Source organism: Salmo salar, chromosome 20 (assembly GCF_965601325.2).
Source record: "Salmo salar chromosome 20, fSalSal1, whole genome shotgun sequence".
NCBI classification, from domain to species: domain Eukaryota; kingdom Metazoa; phylum Chordata; class Actinopteri; order Salmoniformes; family Salmonidae; genus Salmo; species Salmo salar.
This window is the reverse complement of record NC_138310.1, coordinates 46,833,544-46,857,094: the sequence shown is the minus strand read 5'-3', so window position 1 is coordinate 46,857,094 and position 23,551 is coordinate 46,833,544. Positions and strand designations below refer to the sequence as shown.

General features: G+C 43.7%; 1 protein-coding gene across 2 annotated transcripts in view; it reads right to left on the bottom strand.

The window, feature by feature from the left end:
• cbl (Cbl proto-oncogene) overlaps positions 1 to 18,882 on the bottom strand; it is a 57,351-nt gene extending 38,469 nt beyond the window's left edge. For both annotated transcript variants that reach the window (XM_045703474.2, XM_082966463.1), the window contains exon 1: positions 18,016 to 18,882. In XM_045703474.2, coding sequence (XP_045559430.1) covers positions 18,016 to 18,159 — 144 coding nt within the window. In that variant the 5' untranslated portion in view covers positions 18,160 to 18,882. The remainder of the gene's footprint in view (positions 1 to 18,015) is intronic.
• Positions 18,883 to 23,551: the final 4,669 nt, after the last annotated feature.

Below are 23,551 nucleotides of genomic sequence, written 5' to 3'. Positions count from 1 at the left end.
AGACCAGAGAATCTTGTTTCTCATGGTTTGAGAGTTTTTTAGGTGCCTTTTGGCAAACTCCAAGCGGGCTGTCATGTGCCTTTTACTGAAGAGTGGCTTCCATCTGGCCACTCTACCATAAAGGCCTGATTGGTGGAGCACCCCAGAGATAGTTGTCCTTCTGGAAAGTTCTCCCATGTCCACAGAAGACATCTGGAGTTCTGTGAGAATGACCATCGGATTCTTGGTCACTTCCCTGACCAAGACCCTTCTCCCCGATTGGGGTCTGAATACTTATTTAATTTTTAAAAAATTATACCTTATTTACATATGCAAACATTTCTAAAAAAAACTATTTTCGCTTTGTCATTGAGGTATTGTGTGTAGATTGATGAAAACAAAAAATGCATTTAATATATTTTTAGAATAAGTCTTCTACATAACAAAATGTGGAAAAAGTGAAGGTGTCTGAATACTTTCTGAATGCACTGTACAGCAGATGTTGATGCAAGGGACTGACAGTACTTGTTTTGTTTTTTTTTACAAGATTTTGTCAGAGGCTGGCATCTTGGCTGTGTGTGGGTTTGCACTTCCCATTGTCAATCCCCTCAAGCTACTAACACATCTGGTGAAAAATAATATAGCGAAGCATGGCATACAGCTGAGACACAACCATAAACACAATCAATGAACACAAACACGCATGCCATGGCATTCTGCGATGAATGAGTAACGTTATCAGAATGAAACAAGGAAGATGGGCCTAATTTCCACAAAATAATCAATCAACTACACTACCTACTTTTGTCAGCTACTTCTTTTTATATAGTATAAAAGCCAGATCAAAAAAAAGAGACAATCTGTGTCTACCTTAGACTTACTGGCCACAATCATGTTCAACTTGCAGACAGTCAAAATCAAATCAAATTTTATTGGTCACAAACATATTTAGCAGATGTTATTGTGGGTGTAGCGAACTGCTTGTGTTCCTAGCACCAACAGTGCAGTAGTATCTACAAATGATTCACAGCAAAACACACACATTTAAAAGTAAAATAATGATATTAAGAAATATATAAAATATTAGATTGAGCATTGTTGGAGTTGCATTAAAATACACTAGAACTAAAATACAGTAGAATAGGATAAAGTATATACAGTTGAAGTCAGAAGATTACATACACCTTAGCCAAATATACTGCTTAAAAAAATAAAGGGAACACTTAAACATAATGTAACTCCAAGTCAATCACACTTCTGTGAAATCAAACTGTCCACTTAGGAAGCAACACTGATTGACAAATTTCACATGCTGTTGTGCAAATGGAATAGACAACAGGTGGAAATTATAGGCAATAAGCAAGACACCCCCAATAAAGGAGTGGTTCTGCAGGTGGAGACCACAGACCACTTCTCAGTTCCTATGCTTCCTGGCTGATGTTTTGGTCACTTTTGAATGCTGGCGGTGCTTTCACTCTAGTGGTAGCATGAGACGGAGTCTACAACCCACACAAGTGGCTCAGGTAGTGCAGCTCATCCAGGATGGCACATCAATGCCAGCTGTGGCAAGAAGGTTTGCTGTGTCTGTCAGCGTAGTGTCCAGAGCATGGAGGCGCTACCAAGAGACAGGCCAGTACATCAGGAGACGTGGAGGAGGCTGTAGGAGGGCAACAACCCAGCAGCAGGACTGCTACCTCCGCCTTTGTGCAAGGAGGAGCAGGAGGAGCACTGCCAGAGCCCTGCAAAATGACCTCCAGCAGGCCACAAATGTGCATGTGTCTGCTCAAACGGTCAGAAACAGACTCCATGAGGGTGGTATGAGGGCCCGACGTCCACAGGTGGGGCTTGTGCTTACAGCCCAACACCGTGCAGGACGTTTGGCATTTGCCAGAGAACACCAAGATTGGCAAATTCGCCACTGGCGCCCTGTGCTCTTCACAGATGAAAGCAGGTTCACACTGAGAACGTGACAGAGTCTGGAGACGCCGTGGAGAACGTTCTGCTGCCTGCAACATCCTCCAGCATGACCGGTTTGGCGGTGGGTCAGTCATGGTGTGGGGTGGCATTTCTTTGGGGGGCCGCACAGCCCTCCATGTGCTCGCCAGAGGTAGCCTGACTGCCATTAGGTACCGAGATGAGATCCTCAGACCCCTTGTGAGACCATATGCTGGTGCGGTTGGCCCTGGGTTCCTCCTAATGCAAGACAATGCTAGACCTCATGTGGCTGGAGTGTGTCAGCAGTTCCTGCAAGAGGAAGGCATTGATGCTATGGACTGGCCCGCCCGTTCCTCAGACCTGAATCCAATTGAGCACATCTGGGACATCATGTCTCGCTCCATCCACCAACGCCACGTTGCACCACAGACTGTCCAGGAGTTGGTGGATGCTTTAGTCCAGGTCTGGGAGGAGATCCCTCAGGAGACTATCCGCCACCTCATCAGGAGCATGCCCAGGCGTTGTAGGGAGGTCATACAGGCACGTGGAGGCCACACACACACTACTGAGCCTCATTTTGACTTGTTTTAAGGACATTAAATCAAAGTTGGATCAGCCTGTCGTGTGGTTTTTCACTTTAATTTTGAGTGCGACTCCAAATCCAGACCTCCATGGGTTGATAAATTGGATTTCTATTGATTATCTTTGTCAGCACATTCAACTATGTAAAGAAAAAAGTATTTAATAAGATTATTTCTTTCATTCAGATCTAGGATGTGTTGTTTAAGTGTTCCCTTTATTTTTTTGAGCAGTGTACATTTAAACTCAATTTTTCACAATTCCTGACATTAAATCCTAGTAAAAATTCCCTGTCTTAAGTCAGTTAGGATCACCACTTTATTTTAAGAATGTGAAATGTCAGAATAAAAGCAGAGAGAATTATTTATTTCAGCTTTTATTTCTTTTATCACATTCCCAGTGGGTCAGACAACTACATACATTCAATTAGTATTTGGTAGCATTGCCTTTAAATTGTTTAACTTGGGTCAAACGTTTCGGGTAGCCTTCCACAAGCTTCCCACAATAAGTTGGGTGAATTTTGGCCCATTCCTCCTGACAAAGCTGTTGTAACTGAGTCAGGTTTGTAGGCCTCCTTCCTCGCACACGCTTTTTCAGTTCTTCCCACAAATGTTCTACATGATGAGGTCAGGGCTTTGTGATGGCCACTCCAATACCTTGACTTTGTTGTCCTTAAGCCATTTTGATACAACTTTGGAAGTATGCTTTGGGTCATTGTCCATTTGGAAGACCCATTTGCGACCAAGCGTTAACTTCCTGACTGATGTCTTGAGATGTTGCTTTAATATATCCACAATTTTCCTGCCTCATGATGCCATCTATTTTGTGAATTGCACCAGTCCCTCCTGCAGCAAAGCACCCCCACAACATGATGCTACCTGCAGCCACTAAGGTGCAGGGTTGCGTAACCTGGTGGAAGCTGGCTAGTGATGGTTGAAAACAGTTTTCTGCCCCTCCCAAAAGATAGAATTTGTAGTTAATTGGCCCTCTTTCTGGGACTCACCTAAAAACAGGAACACGCCTGGCCTGCTGAGGAGTGACGGACTCCATCCTAGCTGGAGGGGTGCTCTCATCTAATCTACGAACATAGACAGGGCTCTAACTCCCTTAGCTCCACAATGAAATAGGGTACAAAACAAAAACGACAATTTTGTCTTTTGAGCTTCTAGTCATGAAATCTATGCAGCCTACTTAATCACTTTTTATAGCTACTGTTTACAGGCCTCCTGGGCCACTTACAGCATTCCTCACTGAGTTGCCTGAATTCCTATCGGACCTTGTAGTCATAGCAGATAATATTCTAATTTTTGGTGACTTTAATATTCACATGGAAAAGTCCACAGACCCACTCCAAAAGGCTTTCGGAGCCATCATCGACTCAGTGGGTTTTGTCCAACATGTCTCCGGACCTACTCACCGCCACGGTCATACTCTGGATCTAGTTCTGTCCCATGGAATAAATGTTGTGGATCTTAATGTTTTTCTTCATAATCCTGGACAATCGGACCACCATTTTATTACGTTTGCAATCGCAACAAATAATCTGCTCAGACCCCAACCAAGGAGCATCAAGAGTCGTGCTATAAATTCTCAGACAACCCAAAGATTCCTTGATGCCCTTCCAGACTCCCTCTGCCTACCCAAGGACGTCAGAGGACAAAAATCAGTTAACCACCTAACTGAGGAACTCAATTTAACCTTGCGCAATACCCTAGATGCAGTCGCACCCCTGAAAACATTTGTCATAAGAAACTAGCTCCCTGGTATAGAGAAAATACCCGAGCTCTGAAGCAAGCTTCCAGAAAATTGGAACGGAAATGGCGCCACACCAAACTGGAAGACTTCCGACTAGCTTGGAAAGACAGTACCGTGCAGTATCGAAGAGCCCTCACTGCACCTCGATCATCCTATTTTTCCAAGTTAATTGAGGAAAATAAGAACAATACAAAATGTATTATTGATACTGTCGCAAAGCTAACTAAAAAGAAGCATTCCCCAAGAGGGCCATATATGGCTTTCACTTCAGCAGTAATAAATTCATGAACTTCTTTGAGGAAAAGATCATGATCATTAGAAAGCAAATTACGGACTCCTCTTTAAATCTGCGCATTCCTCCAAAGCTCAGTTGTCCTGAGTCTGCACAACTCTGCCAGGACCTGGGATCAAGGGAGACACTCAAGTGTTTTAGTACTATATCTCTTGACACAATGATGAAAATAATCATGGCCTCCAAACCTTCAAGCTGCATACTGGACCCTATTCCAACTAAACTACTGAAAGAGCTGCTTCCTGTGCTTGGCCCTCCTATGTTGAACATAATAAACGGCTCTTTATCCACCGGATGTGTACCAAACTCACTAAAAGTGGCAGTAATAAAGCCCCTCTTGAAAAAGCCAATCCTCTCAAAAAGTTTAGAAAAAGCTGTTGCGCAGCAACTCACTGCTTTCCTGAAGACAAACAAGGTATACGAAATGCTTCAGTCTGGTTTTAGACCCCATCATAGCACTGAGACTGCACTTGTAAAGGTGGTAAATGACCTTTTAATGGCGTCAGACCGAGGCTCTACATCTGTCCTCGTGCTCCTAGACCTTAGTGCTGCTTTTGATACCGTCGATCACCACATTCTTTTGGAGAGATTGGAAACTCAAATTGGTCTAGGTTCCGTTTTAGGACCACTATTGTTTTCACTATATATTTTACCTCTTGAGGATAACATTCGAAAACATAATGTTAACTTTTACTGCTATGCGGATGACACACAGCTGTAGATTTCAATGAAACATGGTGAAGCCCCAAAATTGCCCTCGCTGGAAGCCTGTGTTTCAGACATAAGGAAGGGGATGGCTGCAAACTTTCTACTTTTAAACTCGGACAAAACAGAGATGCTTGTTCTAGGTCCCAAGAAACAAAGAGATTTTCTGTTGAATCTGACAATTAATCTTGATGGTTGTACAGTCGTCTCAAATAAAACTGAATGACCTCGGCGTGACTCTGGACCCTGATCTCTCTTTTGACGAACATAACAAGACTGTTTCAAGGAAAGATTTATTCCATATGTTCTGTCCAAAAATGATGCAGAAAAATTCATCCATGCTTTTATTACTTCTAGGTTAGACTACTGCAACTCTCTACTTTCCGGCTATCCGGATAAAGCACTAAATAAACTTCAGTTAGTGCTAAATACGGCTGCTAGAATCCTGACTAGAACCAAACAATTTGATCATATTACTCCAGTGCTAGCCTCCCTACACTGGCTTCCTGTTAACCTGTCTGAGCTAGTGGGCAGTATTTTCACAGCCGGATAAAAAAACGTACCCGATTTAAACTGGTTACTACTCTTTCCCAGAAACGAGAATATGCATATTATTATTAGATTTGGATAGAAAACACTCTTTAGTTTCTAAAACTGTTTGAATGGTGTCTGAGTATAACAGAACTCATATGGCAGGCAAAAACCTGAGAAAATTCCAAGCAGGAAGTGGCCTGTCTGCGATTTTGTAGTTCTCCCTTTGCTTCTCTATCGAAACTACAGTGCCCGTGGGTTTATGTAGCACTTTTTAAGGCTTCCATTGGTTCTCTAAAGCGTCCAGAAAGCGGATTGACGCGTCTCCTGTCTCCGGGCAGAGTACAGGAGCACAGTTTGTCAGCCTGGTGGCTAAGAGATTGGAGATGCGCTTCACGAGACCTCGCCATTTTTTCTCTTCCTTTTTGAATGAATACAGCATTGTCCGGTTGGAATATTATCGCTATTTTACGAGACAAATACCATAAATTGATTTTAAACAGCGTTTGACATGATTCTAAGTACGGTAAAGGAACATTTAGAATTTTTTTGTCTCGAAATGCGCTCGCGCGTTACCCTTTGGATAGTGACCTGAACGCACGAACAAAACGGGGGTATTTGCACATAACTATGGATTATTTGGAACAAAAACAACATTTGTTGTGGAAGTAGCAGTCCTGGGAGTGCATTCTGATGAAGAACAGCAAAGGTAATCCAATTTTTCTAATAGTAATTCTGAGTTTAGGTTGCCCCGAACTTGGCAGGTGTCAAATTAGCTAGCCATGATGGCTGAGCTACCTACTCAGAATATTGCAAAATGTGCTTTCGCCAAAAAGCTATTTTAAAATCTGACATAGCGATTGCATAAAGGAGTTCTGTATCTATAATTCTTAAAATAATTGTTATGTATTTTGTCAACATTTATCATGAGTAATTTAGTAAATTCACCGGAAGTTTTCGGTGGGTATGCTAGTTCTGAACATCACATGCTAATGTAAAAAGCTGGTTTTTGATATAAATATGAACTTGATTGAACAAAACATGCATGTATTGTATAACATAATGTCCTAGGAGTGTCATCTGATGAAGATCAAAGGTTAGTGCTGCATTTAGCTGTGTTTTGGGTTTTTGTGACATATATGCTTGCTTGAAAAATGGCTGTGTGGTTATTTGTGTCTATGTACTCTCCTAACATAATCTAATGTTTTGCTTTCGCTGTAAAGCCTTTTTGAAATCGGACAATGTGGTTAGATTAACGAGAGTCTTATCTTTCAAATGGTGTAAAATAGTCATATGTTTGAATTATTGAAATTATTGCATTTTTGAGGTATTGTATTTCGCGCCACGCGATTCCACTGGCTGTTGAATAGAGTGGGACGCTAACGTCCTACCTAGCCCATAGAAGTTAAGGCAAGGGCTGATTTCAAGGTTTTACTGCTAACCTACAAAGCATTACATGGGTTTTCTCCTACCCATCTTTCCGATTTGGTCCTGCCGTACATACCTACACGTACGCTACGGTCACAAGACGCAGGCCTCCTTATTGTCCCTAGAATTTCTAAGCAAACAGCTGGAGGCAGGGCTTTCTCCTATAGAGCTCAATTATTATGGAATGGTCTGCCTACTCATGTGAGAGACGCAGACTCGGTCTCAACCTTTAAGTCTTTACTGAAGACTCATCTCTTCAGTAGGTCCTATGATTGAGTGTAGTCTGGCCCAGGGGTGTGAAGGTGAACGGAAAGGCACTGGAGCAACGAACCGCCCTTGATGTCTCTGCCTGGCCGGTTCCCCTCTCTCCACTGGGATTCTCTGCCTCTAACCCTATTACAGGGGCTGAGTCACTGGCTTACTGGTGCTCTTCCATGACGTCCCTAGGAGGGGTGCGTCACTTGAGTGGGTTGAGTCACTGACGTCGTCTTCCTGTCTGGGTTGGCGCCCCCCCTTGGGTTGTGCCGTGGCGGAGATCTTTGTGGGCTATACTCGGCCTTGTCTCAGAATGGTAAGTTGGTGGCTGAAGATATCCCTCTAGTGGTGTGGGGGCTGTGCTTTGGCAAAGTGGGTGGGGTTATATCCTGCCTGTTTGGCCCTGTCCGGGGGTATCATCGGATGGGGCCACAGTGTCTCCTGACCCCTCCTGTCTCAGCCTCCAGTATTTATGCTGCAGTAGTTTATGTGTCGGGGGGCTAGGGTCAGTCTGTTATATCTGGAGTATTTCTCGTGTCTTATCCGGTGTCCTGTGTGAATTTAAGTATGCTCGCTCTAATTCTCTCTCTCTCGCTCTCTATCTCTGAGGACCATGCCTCAGGACTACCTGGCCTGATGACTCCTTGCTGTACCCAGTCCACTTGGCCGTGCTGCTGCTCCAGTTTCAACTGTTCTGCCTGCGGCTATGGAACCCTGACCTGTTCACCGGACGTGCTACCTGTCCCAGACCTGCTGTTTTCAACTCTCTAGAGACAGCAGGAGCGGTAGAGATATTCCCAATGATCGGCTATGAAAAGCCAACTGACATTTACTCCTGAGGTGCTGACCTGTTGCACCCTCGACAACTACTGTGATTATTATTTGACCATGCTGGTCATTTATGAACATTTGAACATCTTGGCCATGTTCTGTTATAATCTCCACCTGGCACAGCTAGAAGAGGACTGGCCACCCCTCATAGCCTGGTTACGCTCTAGGTTTCTTCCTAGGTTTTGGCCTTTCTAGGGAGTTTTTCCTAGCCACCGTGCTTCTACACCTGCATTGCTTGCTGTTTGGGGTTTTAGGCTGGGTTTCTGTACAGCACTGAGATATCAGCTGATCTAAGAAGGGCTATATAAATACATTTGATTTGATGGCTGTTTAACAGTCTGATGGCCTTAAGATTGAAAAACAGCTTCTGTCTCCCGGTCCCAGCTTTGATGCACCTGTACTGACCTCGCCTTCTGGATGATAGCGCAGTGAACAGGCCGTGGCTCGAGTGGTTGATGTCCTTAACGATCTTTTTTGGCCTTCCTATGACATCGGGTGCTGTAGGTGTCCTGGAGGGCAGGTAGTTTGCTGACGTGGAGTGAGAGGTTATTTTGCTGGCACCACTCTCAGGGCCCTCACCTCCTCCCTGTAGGCTGTCTCGTCATTGTTGGTAATCAGGCCTAGCACTGGTTCAGACCCAGGGCCCAGAACTTAAATGATGAGCTTGCAGGGTACTATGGTGTTGAATGCTGAGCTATAGTCAATGAACAGCATTCTTACATAGGTATTCCTCTTGTCCAGATGGTTTAGGGCAGTGTGCAGTGCGATGGCGATTGCATCGTCTGTGGCTCTATTGGGGCGGTAAGCAAATTGAAGTGGGTCTAGGGTGACAGGTAAAGTGGAGGTGATATGATCCTTGACTAGTCTCTCAAAGCACTTCATGATGACAGAAGTGAGTGCTAAGGGATGACAGTCATTTAATTCAGTTACCGTCGCTTTCTTGGGTACAGGAACAACGGTGGACATTTTGGAGGAAGTGGGGAAAGTAGACTGGGATAAAGAATACGTCCATAAAACACTCCAGCCAGCTGGTCTGCGCATGCTCTGAGGATGGAGCTAGGGGTGCCGGCAGCCCTACGAGGGTTAACAGGCTTAAAAATGTCTTACTCATGTCGGCCACGGAGGAGCCCACAGTCCATGGTAGCGGGCCGTGTCGGTGGCACTGTGTTATCCTCAAAGCGGCAAAGAAGGTGTTTAGCTTGTCCAGAAGCAAGACCTAAGTGTCCGGGATGTGGCTGGTTTTCCCTTTGTAGTCCGTGATTGTCTGTAGACCCTGCCACATCCGTCTCATGAGTGACATGCTAACCACACCGCTCATGTAGCCTGCGCAAGTGTTGTAAAATAAAATGTACACACTCCACCGGTCAAAAGTTTTATAACACCTACTCCTTCAAGAGTTTCTATATTTTTACAATTTTCTACATAGAATAATAGTTAAGACATCAAAACTATGAAATAACACATGGAATCATGTAGTAACCAAAAAAGTGTTAAACAAATCAAAATATATTTTCTATTTGAGATTGTTCAAATAGCCACACTTAGCCACACACATCTCAATGCTGTGCGTTACAGGGAAGACATCCTCCTCCCTGATGTGGTACCCTTCCTGCAGGCTCATCCTGACATGACCCTCCAGCATGACAATGCCACCAGCCATACTGCTCGTTCTGTGCGTGATCTCCTGCAAGACAGGAATGTCAGTGTTCTGCCATGGCCAGCGAAGAGCCCGGTTCGCAATCCCATTGAGCAAGTCTGGGACCTGTTGGATCCGAGGGTGAGGACTAGGGCCATTCCCCCCCAGAAATGTCCGGAAACTTGCAGGTGCCTTGGTGGAAGAGTGGGGTAACTTCTCACAACAAGAACTGGCAAATCTGGTGCAGTCCATGAGGATGAGATGCACTGCAGTACTTAATGCAGCTGGTGGCCACACCAGATACTGACTGTTACTTTTGATTTTGACCACCACTTTGTTCAGGGACACATTATTCCATTTCTGTTAGTCACATGTCTGTGGAACTTGTTCAGTTTATGTCTCAGTTATTGAATCTTGTTATGTTCATACAAATATTTACACGTTATGTTTGCTGAAAATAAACGCAGTTGACAGTGAGATGACTTTTCTTTTTTTGTTTATGAAGAAATACAGGAGCAAACGGTCATGTAATACGACCCAACCAAGCAGCACTGCTTCTTGACACAATGCCCTCTTAACCTGGAAGCCAGCCACACCAATGTGTCGGAGGAAACACCATACACCTGGCTACCGTGTCAGCGTGCACGGCCCAAAACAGGATTTGCTGGAGTGCAATGGGACAAAGACATCCCTGCTGGCCAAACCCTCCTCTAACCCGGACGACGCTGGGCCAATTGTGCACCGCCCCATGGGTCTCCCAGTCGCGGGTGGCTGCGACAGAGCCTGGACTCGAACCAGGATCTCTAGTGGCACAGCTTGCACTGTGATTCAGTGCCCTAGACCACCGCACCACTCAGGAGGCCCCAGATCAGATTTTTTTAAGCTGACCAGAGCAACACATATCAAACAGTCAACTTATACAATAATGGAACTGTATTGATACATGGCAATGATTCAAGTCTCCAGGCTTTTGAGAATGTGTTTGCTACCCTAAAAGTAGAAGCGGAACTCATCTCAGAAACTTGTCCACCAGCTTGGTACAACAGAGGCAGAACCTGAGACCAGCACAACCAGAATGGGCTCCACCACATAGCCTGATGACACTACATCAGCTTCCCATTCTGCTCCAGCCCAGGTCAGCCAACCAGCTTCCCAGTCTGCTCCAGCCCAGGTCAGCCAACCAGCCTCCCAGTCTGCTCCAGCACAGTCTGCTCCAGCCCAGGTCAGAATACCAGCCACCCAGTCTGCTCCAGCCCAGGTCAGAATACCAGCCTCCCAGTCTGCTCCAGCACAGGTCAGAATACCAGCCACCCAGTCTGCTCCAGCTCAGGTCAGAATACCAGCCGCCCAGTCTGCTCCAGCTCAGGTCAGAATACCAGCCTCCCAGTGTGCTGCTCCAGCTCAGGTCAGAATACCAGCCTCCCAGTGTGCTGCTCCAGCTCAGGTCAGAATACCAGCCTCCCAGCCTGCTCCAGCCTCCCAGTCTGCTCCACCCAGACAATCACCCACAACTGCAATCCTTATCGATTCAAATGGGAAGTTCTTAGTCCAGGAAAGATTATTCCCTAGACACCAGGAGTATAGGTTTTGGTGTCCTACAACTGAGAGTGCAATGCAGCTACTCAGTCAGACCAGGATTGACACCCCTGACAACATCATCCTCCACACTGACAAAGGTGAAAATGTATCTGGGGCAGTGAGAAGAGTGGCAGAACAGGTACAGGCTATGTTCCCAAAAATCAATATAGTTGGGCCCTACCAAGAAAAGACGTCCCAGGAAAGTTGATCAACAAAATCAAATCAACAGATCACTGTGGACTGTGCCTCACTGCTCAACGTCAGAACGGCTCACCACCCCACTCTGACATGTCAACACTTACACGATAATGTGCATCTTGATCAGGACAGTGTCAGAACCTTTGCTAAGGACCTAAAGGATGCAACACTTGGCAGGGACCCACACCCTTCACCACAGCAGCAGTGGCCCCCTGCTCCACGTTCTGAAACAACAGTAGCCCCACCATCCCCAGGAGAGAAGAGCCAGACATGGCCCAACACAGCACAGATTTACCAGACCAGACCGGGCCCATCACAACACAGCTCAACTAGACCCGGCCCATCACAACAGAGCTCTACTAGACCCGGCCCATCACAACTAGACCCGGCCCATCACAACACAGCACTGACCACTACTCCAGGGTCAGGCAGAACACTGTCCTTCAGAGAAGTGCACCACATGATGCAGTCCACAGCATTTATCATTCAGATCATCAGCCTACATATGATGAGGTAACCTCGGGCAAAAGACACCTAGAACAATCAGAGATTGGAGAGGTGCACCAACTACTGCATCTAATATGCAGACTACTTGGCTGGAAACCCCCTTTAATTCACACACACACACACACAAACTGCATTGCACTTATTTTTGTGTGCAATATAATTCCATTCTTACTCATTTGTTTACAACTATTCTTTATTTTATTGGCACTGGTATTATAATAATAATTATAAAATGTAGTGTGTGACCCCAAACTTTTGAACGGTGTGTGTGTGTGCGCACACACACACACACACACACACACACACACACACACACACACACACACACACACACACACACACACACACACGTTCAAAAGTTTGGGGTCACTTAGAAATGTCCTTGTTTTTGAAAGAAAAGCTATTTTTTGTCCATTAAAATAACATCAAATTGATCAGAAACAGTGTAGACATCGTTAATGTTGTAAATGACTATTGTAGCTGGAAATGGCAAATTTTAATGGAATATCTACATAGGCCTACAGAGGCCCATTATCAGCAACCATCCCTTCTGTGTTCCAATGGCACGTTGTGTTAGTTAATCCAAGTTTATAATTTTAAAAGGCTAATTGATCATTACAAAATCCTTATGCAATTATGTTAGCACAGCTGAAAACTGTTGTCCTTATTAAAAAAAGCAATCAAACTGTCCTTCTTTAGACTAGTTGAGTATCTGGAGCATCAGCATTTCTGGGTTCGATTACAGGCTCAAAATGGCCAGAAACAAAGAACTTTCTTCTGAAACTCATCAGTCTATTCTTGTTCTGAGAAATTAAGGTTATTCCATGCAAGAAATTGCCATGAAACTGAGGCAGAAGGCCAGCATCCTGGAGTCGCCTCTTCACTGTTAACGTTGAGACTGGTGTTTGCGGGTACAATTCAAATTGGCTTTTTACCAAATTACCGTACCACAGACCATGAATTTCACCCTAATTGACAAACAAACAAACCAAAACAAAGGCAAAGTCTTCTCATGCTATGTTGATTTAAAAAAAAGCCTGACACTCAATTTGGCATGAGGGTATGCTATACAAATTGATGGAAAGTGGTGTTGGGGGAAAAACATACGTTATCAAATCCATGTACACAAACAAGTGCGAGGTTAAAATTGGCAAAAAAACATTTATTTTCACAGGGCCATGGGGTAAGACAGGGATGCACCTTAAGCCCCACCCTCTTCAACATACATACACACACACACACACACACACACACACACACACACACATCAAGGAATTGGCGAGGGCACAGGAACAGTCTGCAGCACCCAGCCTCACTCTACAAGAATCTGAAGTGAAATGTCTACTGTTTGCTGATGATCTAGTGCTTCTGTCACCAACCAAGGAGGGCCTACAGAAGCACCTAGATCTTCTGCACAGATTTTTCCAGACCTGGGCCCTGACAGTAAATCTCAGTAAGACAAAAATAATGGTGTTCTAAAAAAGATCCAGTCGCCAGGACCACAAATACAAATTCCATCTAGACACCGTTGCCCTAGAGCACACAAAGACCTATACATACCTTGGCCCAAACATCAGCGCCAGAGGTAACGTCCACAAAGCTGTGAACGAGCTGAGATACAAGGCAAGAAGGGCCTTCTATGCCATCAAAAAGAACATAACATTTGACATACCAATTACGATCTGGCTAAAAAAATACTTGAATCAATTATAGAACCCATTGGCCTTTATGGTTGTGAGGTCTGGTGTCTGCTCACCAACCAAGAATTCACAAAATGGGACAAACACCAAATTGAGACTGCATGCAGAATTCTGCAAAAATATCCTCAGTGTACAACATAAAACACCAAATAATGCACGCAAAGTAAAATTAGGCTGATAGACGATAATTACCAAAATCTAGAAAAGAGCGGTTAAATTCTACAACCACCTAAAAGAAAGCGATTCCCAAACCTTCCATAACAAAGCCATCACCTACAGACAGATGAACCTGGAGAAGAGTCCCCTAAGCAAGCTAGTCCTCTGTTCACAAACACAAATCAGACCCCACAGAGCCCCAAGACAGCAACACAGTTAGACCCATCCAAATCATGAGAAAACAAAAAGATAATTCTTTCCAATGTGTCAACTAACAAAAAACAGAGCGACCTAGAATGCTATTTGGCCCTAAACAGAGAGTACACAGTGGCAGAATACCTGACCACTGTGACTGACCCAAACTTAAGGAAAGCTTTGACTATGTACAGACTGAGTGAGCATAGCCTTGCTATTGAGAAAGACCGCCATAAGCAGACCTGGCTCTCAAGAGAAGACAGGCTATGTGCACACAGCCCACAAAATGAGGTGGAAACTGAGCTGCACTTGCTAATCTCCTGCCAAATGTATGACCAAATGTCATACCGCTGCTACCATTTCAATGGCATTTGAGAACATGTTTGAAACATGAACACACTAGCAAGCACCATTCGAACAACTGACTCGAGAAATAAGCTCATCAACTGCGTCTGCAACATATGTGACACCCTCGGTCACGGCATTGAAACGCCTGCTCAACAAAGCGATTCGGTGGCATTCTCTCTTTACTGTGTCGCCACCATGCTTGATGCTATGTACAAGGACCGCTACCTCGAGGCAGACAAGAAACAGGGTTTACGTGAAATGTTACATACACAGCTGGACAAGATGGAAACGGACACAGTGACAGTGTGCACCGAGGAAGAAAGGCCACGGACAGAGAGCTGAAACTTCACTGCTTGACATGTATGATGAAATCCTGGTTGAGAATGAAACGACTGAACAAATGGACAACGAAACAGCACAGCAAGTAAGTGAAAGAACAATATGATTATGTTTTACTGGTAATGGGGACATACATAAAATGCCCAAAGAATGTATTTTTGGTCAGCGTGTGTGTAACCTTTATTTAACTAGGCAAGTCAGTTAAGAACCTATTCATATTTACAATAACAGCCTACCCCGGACGACGCTGGGCCAATTGCGCGCCGCCATATGGGACTCCCAATCACGGCTGGATGTGATACAGCCTGGATTCGAACCAGGGACTGTAGTGACGCCTCTTGCACTGAGATGCAGTGCCTTAGACCGCTGCGTCCATGTGTGTGTGTTAACTATTTAACTGTACTAGAATGCTTAAAAGGCTGCAAAAATATTAAATATCGGTATCTTTTTTTTTTGGCAAGGAAAATATTGGATATCGGCCACAAATGTCATATCATGCATCACCATTGAAAATACAACCTATATTTATGTTTATTTATTTTCCCTTTTGTACTTTAACTATTTGCACATTGTTACAACACTGTATATTGACGTAATATGGAATATTATTTTGGAACTACTGTTCATTTTTATAGTTTTATTTCACTTTTGTTTATTGTCTACTTCACTTTGGAAATGTTAACATAAGTTACCCATGCCAATAAAGCCCTTGAACTGAAACAGAGAGAGAGAGAGAGAGATAGCATGCTTCTCTCTGTATCCATCTATGTGTTGAGTGTAGCCAGCTGAGTATGGGGGGGGGGGGGGGGGGGGGGGTTGGCTGAGCAGCAGCACTGCTGACGTCAGACAGAGGGGGTCACAGTAAACCCTAATGCGCTTCCAACCCAAGAATATGAGTCCTGTCAGAGAGCAGATAAGCCCTTGGCTAAACGTGCACACACGCACACGCACACGCACATCCAGTCGTTGTGGCCTGGACCGAACCAAAAACGAAGAGAAGATTGCCTCTCAGCTGTGCCTCATTCCCCTCCTCTGCTCTCTCACTAACCTCAGGATTGGAGACTGGGACAGAACCAACCCCAACCCTGACCCCCCCATACTGCAGGGCTGAGCTGACCTCCCTGAGCTCTATACCACTGTGTTCTAGATCACTGTTACATCCCAAATGGCACCCTATTCTCTATATAGCCCACTACTTCTGATCAGCACCACATACGGAATAGGATTCCATTTGGGACGTAACCCATGACTGCAGGTTCCTGCTATGATAAAAAAAAAAACACTAAAATACTGACTGTTTCCCATGCCAATAAAGCCCCTTAAATTGTAATTTCATTGAGAGAGAGACACCCAAATCAACATGGGAAGAGTAATAAGCCTATAATAACCCTAAAGGCCACTTATATTCTATTCAAACACTTTTACTGAACTTTGACGTTCTTAGGCAGATCTATGACAAGCATGCACTGTTGTTCGGGTTGTCCTCATGATATTTGAATGAGCAGATAGGCTAACTTGTGCATGTAGCATAACCGTCTGAAGACAAGCTTTTATTATTGGTTAAACCTGATGCAGAAAGGTCAGTGTAATGATTGTTAACCCGTTTTGAAAGAGGGGAGGGACAATCACACTGTACAAATTCTATGAAGAACACTTGATAGGGTACCAGTTGCCGCAGTAACAAACAAAGTCTCCACAGGGGTCATCGGTAAAGTTGTATCCTGCCTTGAAGCGCTCACACACTATTTGACAGAGACCTGTTGATACTGGGTAGCATTCTTCTAAAATCAGCAGGCCAAAGATCACATATCGCAGGTTCCACAGTGGTTTTCCTTTCAACAAAACCTCCATCGTGGACAAACAATTCTATTTCAAAGGTCTTGTGGAAACACACACACACACCTCTTTCTCAACTCTGACAGACTAGACATTGTGCCACTGATTGGGAAGCCCAGGCTACTTTCTGAAACAGAAAAGGAGAACTGACATTGCAGTGTCACTTCTGTTTTTCTGTTTGTGTGAAGTGACCTCTTCTTCATAATGAGTCAATGCAGATGTGCTCGTCTGGTGGAAAGAAATGCAAATTTGGCCAAAAAAGTGCCACTATGACAATCTTCAGCGGCTTGGGTTCTTACGGATAAATCAAAAGAATGACATGTGTAGACTACTAGAGAAACAAACATAAAAAGGCTGTCTTGTCCTCTGAATCACTGTGATAATTCAGTGTGAATCACACAGGAAACTAGGGGTCATCCAGCTACATTTTCAAGAAGTGATGCTGTAAATGTAGCTAATTCTTTATTATGCTCACATGTATTAATTTCATTGCTGCGCAATACTCTGGATTTCAGGGGCCACGGCTAAGTGTTGGACTCGAGCAGTTAGATTGTTGGCACATTGTTTAGACAATGATTGTGTTTAATATCTGATCATACAATTGACAGATTCAAATCACATTTAGCTAGCTAAGTCTCACATTTTACAACCTTATTGAACAACTTTGTCAATGGGATGGATCTTGTTCTAAACAGTAAAATATAGCTCGGTGGGTATGATCAAAACCCAAGCCTAACTTTGCTCAGCTAGCTACTACTCAGCTAGCTAGCTACTACTTTCATGACCCTAATCTGGGATGATGATTGAGTCACCATCCCCATGCACACGAGATTATACTGGCCAATGTTGCTAACTAATGTTAATTGGCTAGCTAGTTGCCTAGGTAGCTGGCGAACGTAGCTAGCAATCCAGACACCAGCATTAAACTAACTAGTTACAACCATATAGCCAGTTCTAGCTAACTTCAGCTAGCTACATATTCTGCAGATGAACACAATATATTATAGATAATTAACGTTAGCTAGCTACCACCTTCTCTACTATTCGGTGTAGCCTAGCTGGTCGGTGTACCCCTAGCTAACTAATGTTATCTAGCTAGCTAGACACTGTCTCGTTAGCTAGGAAGCTAGCCAGCAAATTAGCTCAAGTTAGCTAAGCTAATTTCCTGGGCCACTGATCATCAACTGGGTACTGTACCTAGATAGATAGTTCTCCGACTGCTAGTCACCCACCTTGTCCATTAGTTTCCAGCATTTCTCCACCGTCTTTTTGTCCACGGCCCCAGGTTGGTGATGGGAATGGAGGTGGTGATGAGGCTGAAACGCGTCCTTCATCATCCCGATCAGTCCTCCGCCTTTCTTCAGATTTCCTGCCATATTAGGCTCCACTGGGGTCGGCCAGAGCGACAGTCAATGCTGGGGGGGGGGGGGGGGGGGGCCGCCCTCCTTCCCCAGTCAGACTGAGCAAAAACCGGCACCCCCCGGGGAAGACAGCGCCCGAGTCGGATTCGAGCGAAGGTCCGTCGGGGGGTGGGAGAAGGGAGTTCTATTGAAACAAGGATCCCATTAAACCCCCCACCAGTGGTTGTCTCGAGCCTCGACGACAGTGGGGCAAACTGCAGCTGGGTGCTCAGCAAGAAATACAACGCAGGTTGGCAAGCAAGCCAGTCGAGACCCGTCTAGTCGACTAAAAGAAGACAATGATATCGATTTGTCTATCCGTCTGGTCTCCGTGTAGATTGAACTGTATTCTCATTGACAACCCTTATGTTCCCTATTCAGCTGCTCGATCTTTCCGTCTGCGTTCTTCTCAGTGACGGGAAGTTCAGCGGCAGGCTGGATACAGTCACGATAGCTTGATAATACTCTTACTGTTGAGGTAGAAGGAAGAGCTGACGGTGGCGCCAATAAACAAAAGGGACATTTACATAACTAACACAAATCATTAACATAGGCGGAAGGGAGACGAGGTGCATAAATACATTTAGAAAAATACACACAGCCTGCAGTTTCCCTCCCCTCTGTGTGCACGGCCCTTGCTCTTCCTGTTCATCCCCTTCCGTTTGCAGAACCTCTCCCTGCCCTCCCTCTTGCACAAATGTTGCCCCCAACACCTCCTCTAACTACGCCCTCTTCATGCGCGATCTCGAGGTGAAAATACAGGCACGCGCGTCTGTTTTAACAGATAGCTTGATGATGTTCTGGTCGGAAATTCCTTTCTACCAAAAATATTTGGCTGTGTAAATTCAGACACACGTTTTTGTTGTAAATTCCTAACAACAACTGAGGTGACATTGGCCTGTGCCCGCTCCTGTGGCATGAATCATTACATTATACTTAATGTTGTAGCTTACGTAGATGGGTACTACTACATGATAAGTGTGCACTTGGCACTAAAACGCGTAAGGCCATGTCTGTACCGTTGTCGTTTCAACTCTCTTAGATGATAATTCAGATGTTATATAACTGCAGAGGCTTTGGTTTCGAAGGTAACTGCCCGTTCCGCTCTTCTGGAAACCTTTCCCCAGAGCTAATAATCCGAATCACCGGCGCATGTGTCCTCTACATTATGCACACATTTTTGTGCTAAACCTTCCTAAACATTTCTCACTGTCAATCGTGAATAAAAATTATTCAACTTTTACCAGTGAAACATCCATGCCGCCAAGTATTTGAACTCAAATCAGTTTCATATCAGTTTTCATTCCCATGTGGGAATATGCAGGGGCGCAACTTTCGTTTTCGAAGTGGGGGGGCATTATTATTATTATTATTTAAGCCTGTCGAATAAACACTCCAAACAGCCAACCGACGCTCGGAGGTGTCCGCATGGTCCTAAAGCACACAGTTGCCCTGTTTTGTATGACATTCCAATGATAACACTGGGGAGGGGTGGTATGCAATTTCATAATGTGTAAAAAAAAAAAAAAAAAGGTGAAATTTGTGACCCTGGGAATATGCATTTAGATCTTCTTGAGTTATGTACAGTGTTGTTTGAAAGTAGCCTACAGTGTTGTTTCGAATGATGTACAGTGAGCGAATTGTAGAGCAGATGGTCTTAAACTATATGTTTCAATCAATGCACATATTTTGCCTATAGAACCCCACAGTGGTGTCGTAATACCCATAAAACCTAGTGGTCAAACAGGGTAATGATACCATTCGTTTTTCCCATAGGGGATTTCAGAAACACTTAAAATAAGGGCTGTGTATTGTGTAGGCTTACCCTGGCCTGACGTTCTGATAACCATGTAAAGGTCTCTCGGCTACTTCTCAGAGAGTTTTGAATTAGTTAAACAAGGGTGTCTGCTGTCACCATATTTATCTATTCGTTATGGTCATCGAAATGCTAGCTATTAAAATCAGATCAAATAAGAACATTAGGACATTTTCTTTTCTCTGTATATATCAATGATGTCACTCTTGCTGCTGGAGATTCTCTGATCCAACTCTACGCAGACGACACCATTCTGTATACATCTGGCTCTTCTTTGGACACTGTGTTAAAAAACCTCCAAACGAGCTTCAATGCCATATATATGCCATATATATATATATATATATACACTGCGTGCACAATTATTAGGCAAGTGAGTATTCTGATCTTATCATTATTTCTATTCACATTTTCGAACTCCAAACCATATAAACTTGAATGCTTATTGGATTTAATCATTTTCAGGTGATATGTATTTGTGTAATGAGGGAGGGTGTGGCGAAAGTGAATAACGCCTTATATCAAGGGGTGCATAATTATTAGGCAGCCTCATTACCTCAGGTAAAATGGGCCAAAAAAGAGATTTAACTGACACTGAAAAGCCAAAAATGTAAAATGCCTTTCAGACGGATGCGACACTCTTTAAATAGCTAAACTATTGAGGCGTGACCACCGGACAATCAAACGTTTTGTTGCGAATAGTCAACTGGGGCGCAAAAAACGCATGGGGAAGAAAAGGCGCAAATTAACTGCAAAAGACTTGAGAAGAATTAAACGTCAAACTACCAGGAACCCATTATCCTCCAGTGCCACCGTATTCCAGAACCTACCTGGAGTGTTCAAAAGTACAAGGTGTCAAGTGCTCAGAGACATGGCCAAGGTCAAGAAGATTGAAACAAGACCACCACTGAATAAGATTCACAAGGTGAAGTGTCAAGATTGAGCAAAGAAATACCTGAAGACTGATTTTTCAAAGGTTTTATGGACAGATGAAATGAAAGTGACTCTTGATGGACCAAATGAATGGGTCCGTGGCTGGATCAGTAATGGACACAGGGCACCACTTTGAGTCAGGTGCCAGCAAGGTGAAGGAGGGGTACTGGTATGGGCTGCTATCATTGAGGATGAGGTAGTTGGACCTTTTCGGGTTGAAGATGGACTGAAACTCAACTCCCAAACCTACTGCCAGTTTCTGGAAGATTATTTCGTCAAACAGTGGTACAGGAAGAAGTCCTCAGCATTCTAGAAGGCCATGATCTTTATGCAGGCAATGCTCCATCACATGCATCCAAGTACTCCACTGCTTGGCTAGCCAGCAAGGGCCTCAAAGATGCCTGAATAACGACCTGGCCCCCTTCCTCACCTGACTTAAATCCTATTGAGAACTTGTGGGCCCTTCTCAAAAGTGAGATTTACGGTGATGGAAGACAATACACCTTTTTGAACAGCATTTGGGAGGCTGTGGTTGCTGCTTCAGCGAAAATTGATCGTGAACAGACCAAGAACCTGTAAGACTCTTTGGATGGAAGATTCATGGCAGTTCTTGAAAATAAGGGTGGCTATATTGGTAACTGAATATTGTTGAAAGGCCAAAAATGTTATATAATTGTCATTTTGTGTTACTTATCTGTTACACTTACTCTACACATTGAGAATCAACAAGTGAGTTGAGAAATTATTTTTGTAACTTAGTTACCTAATAAATCTGCACACTAATAGTTGCCTAATAATTTTGCACACTTTTATATATTTCCCTGAGAAAGACAAAACTCACTTTTCCTTTGTTAAACATTCAGGTTTGAGGTTCAATAAAATTTTGGATTGACTGAGAGCATTGTGTTTGTTCTAGAGTAAAATTAATCCCAAGGAATATAATTTGCCTAACAATTGTGCACGCAGTGTATATATACATTCAATGCCATATATATACTCCTTCCGTGGCCTCCAACTGCTTTTAAATGCTAGTAAAAGTAAATGCATGCTCTTCAACCGATTGCTGCCCGCACCCGCCCGCCCGACTAGCATCACTACTCTGGACGGTTCTGACTTAGAATATGTGGACAACTACAAGTACCTAGGTGTCTGGTTAGACTGTAAACTCTCCTTCCAGACTCACATTATGCATCTCCAATCCAAAATTAAATCTAGAATCGGCTTCCTATTTCGCAAAAAAGCCTCCACTCATGCTGCCAAACATACCCTCGTAAAACTGACCATCCTACCAATCCTTGACTTCGGAAATGTCATTTACAAAATAGCCTCCAACACTCTACTCAGCAAACTGGATGAAGTCTATCACAGTGCCATAAGGGGTGTCAACCAAGCCCCATATACTACCTACCACTGCGACCTGTATGCTCTCGTTGGCTAGCCCTCGCTACATATTCGTCGCCAAACCGGCTCCAGGTGTTTCTATAAGTGTTTGCTAGGTAAAGCCCCGCCTTATCTCAGCTCACTGTTCACCATAGCAACACCCACCCGTAGCACGCACTCCAGCAGGTATATTTCACTGGTCATCCCCCACTTCCTTTGGCCGCTTTTCCTTGCAGTTCTCTGCTGCCAGTGACTGGAATGAATTGCAAAAATCACTGAAGCTGGAGACTTACATCTCCCTCTCTAACTTTAAGCATCAGCTGTCAGAGCAGTTTACCAATCATTGTACCTGTACACAGCCAATCTGTAAATGGCACACCCAACTACCTCATCCCCATATTGTTATTTATCTTCTTGCTCTTTTGCACCCCAGTATCTCTACTTGCACATCTATCACTCCAGTGTTAATGGTCAATTGTAATTATTTTGCCTACATGGCCTATTTAATGCCTTACCTCCCTACTCTTCTACATTTGCACACACTGTACATAGATTTTTCTATTGTGTTATTGACTGTACGTTTGTTTATGTGTAGCACTGCTATGCTTTATCTTGGCCAGGTCGCAGTTGTACATGAGAACTTGTTCTCAACTGGCCTACCTGGTTAAATAAAGGGGAAATATATATATATTTGTTTTTAATTAGAGCATTAGAAATTAAAGCCTTAAAAACAAAGGTGTCCATGTATTCCGATGACTCAAGTTTTATATTAAGTCTGCAAGCTAGATCCCTGCAATGTCTCATTGAAGATCTAGATAACTTTTCTTAAAACCTATTCATGAAACCAATTTAAAACCTTTTACATTACCCTGTAGTTTACCTATAAAATGGGCTAACGTTGAAGTAGAAAAACTTGGTATTCATATCACAAACTATATAAATGAGCTCTCCACAATGAATTTCAATAGAAAACTAGTAAAAAAAGACAATATCCTGCTACCATGTAGAGGTATATACCTGTCAATTTACAGTTGAAGTCGGAAGTTTACATACACCTTAGCCAAATACATTTAAACTCAGTTTTAAACAATTCCTGACATTTAATCCTAGTAAAAATTCCCTGTTTTAGGTCAGTTAGGATAACCACTTATTTTAAGAATGTGAAATGTCAGAATAAAAGCAGAGAGAAAGATTTAGTTCAGTTTTTATTTCTTTCATCACATTCCCAGTGGCTCAGAA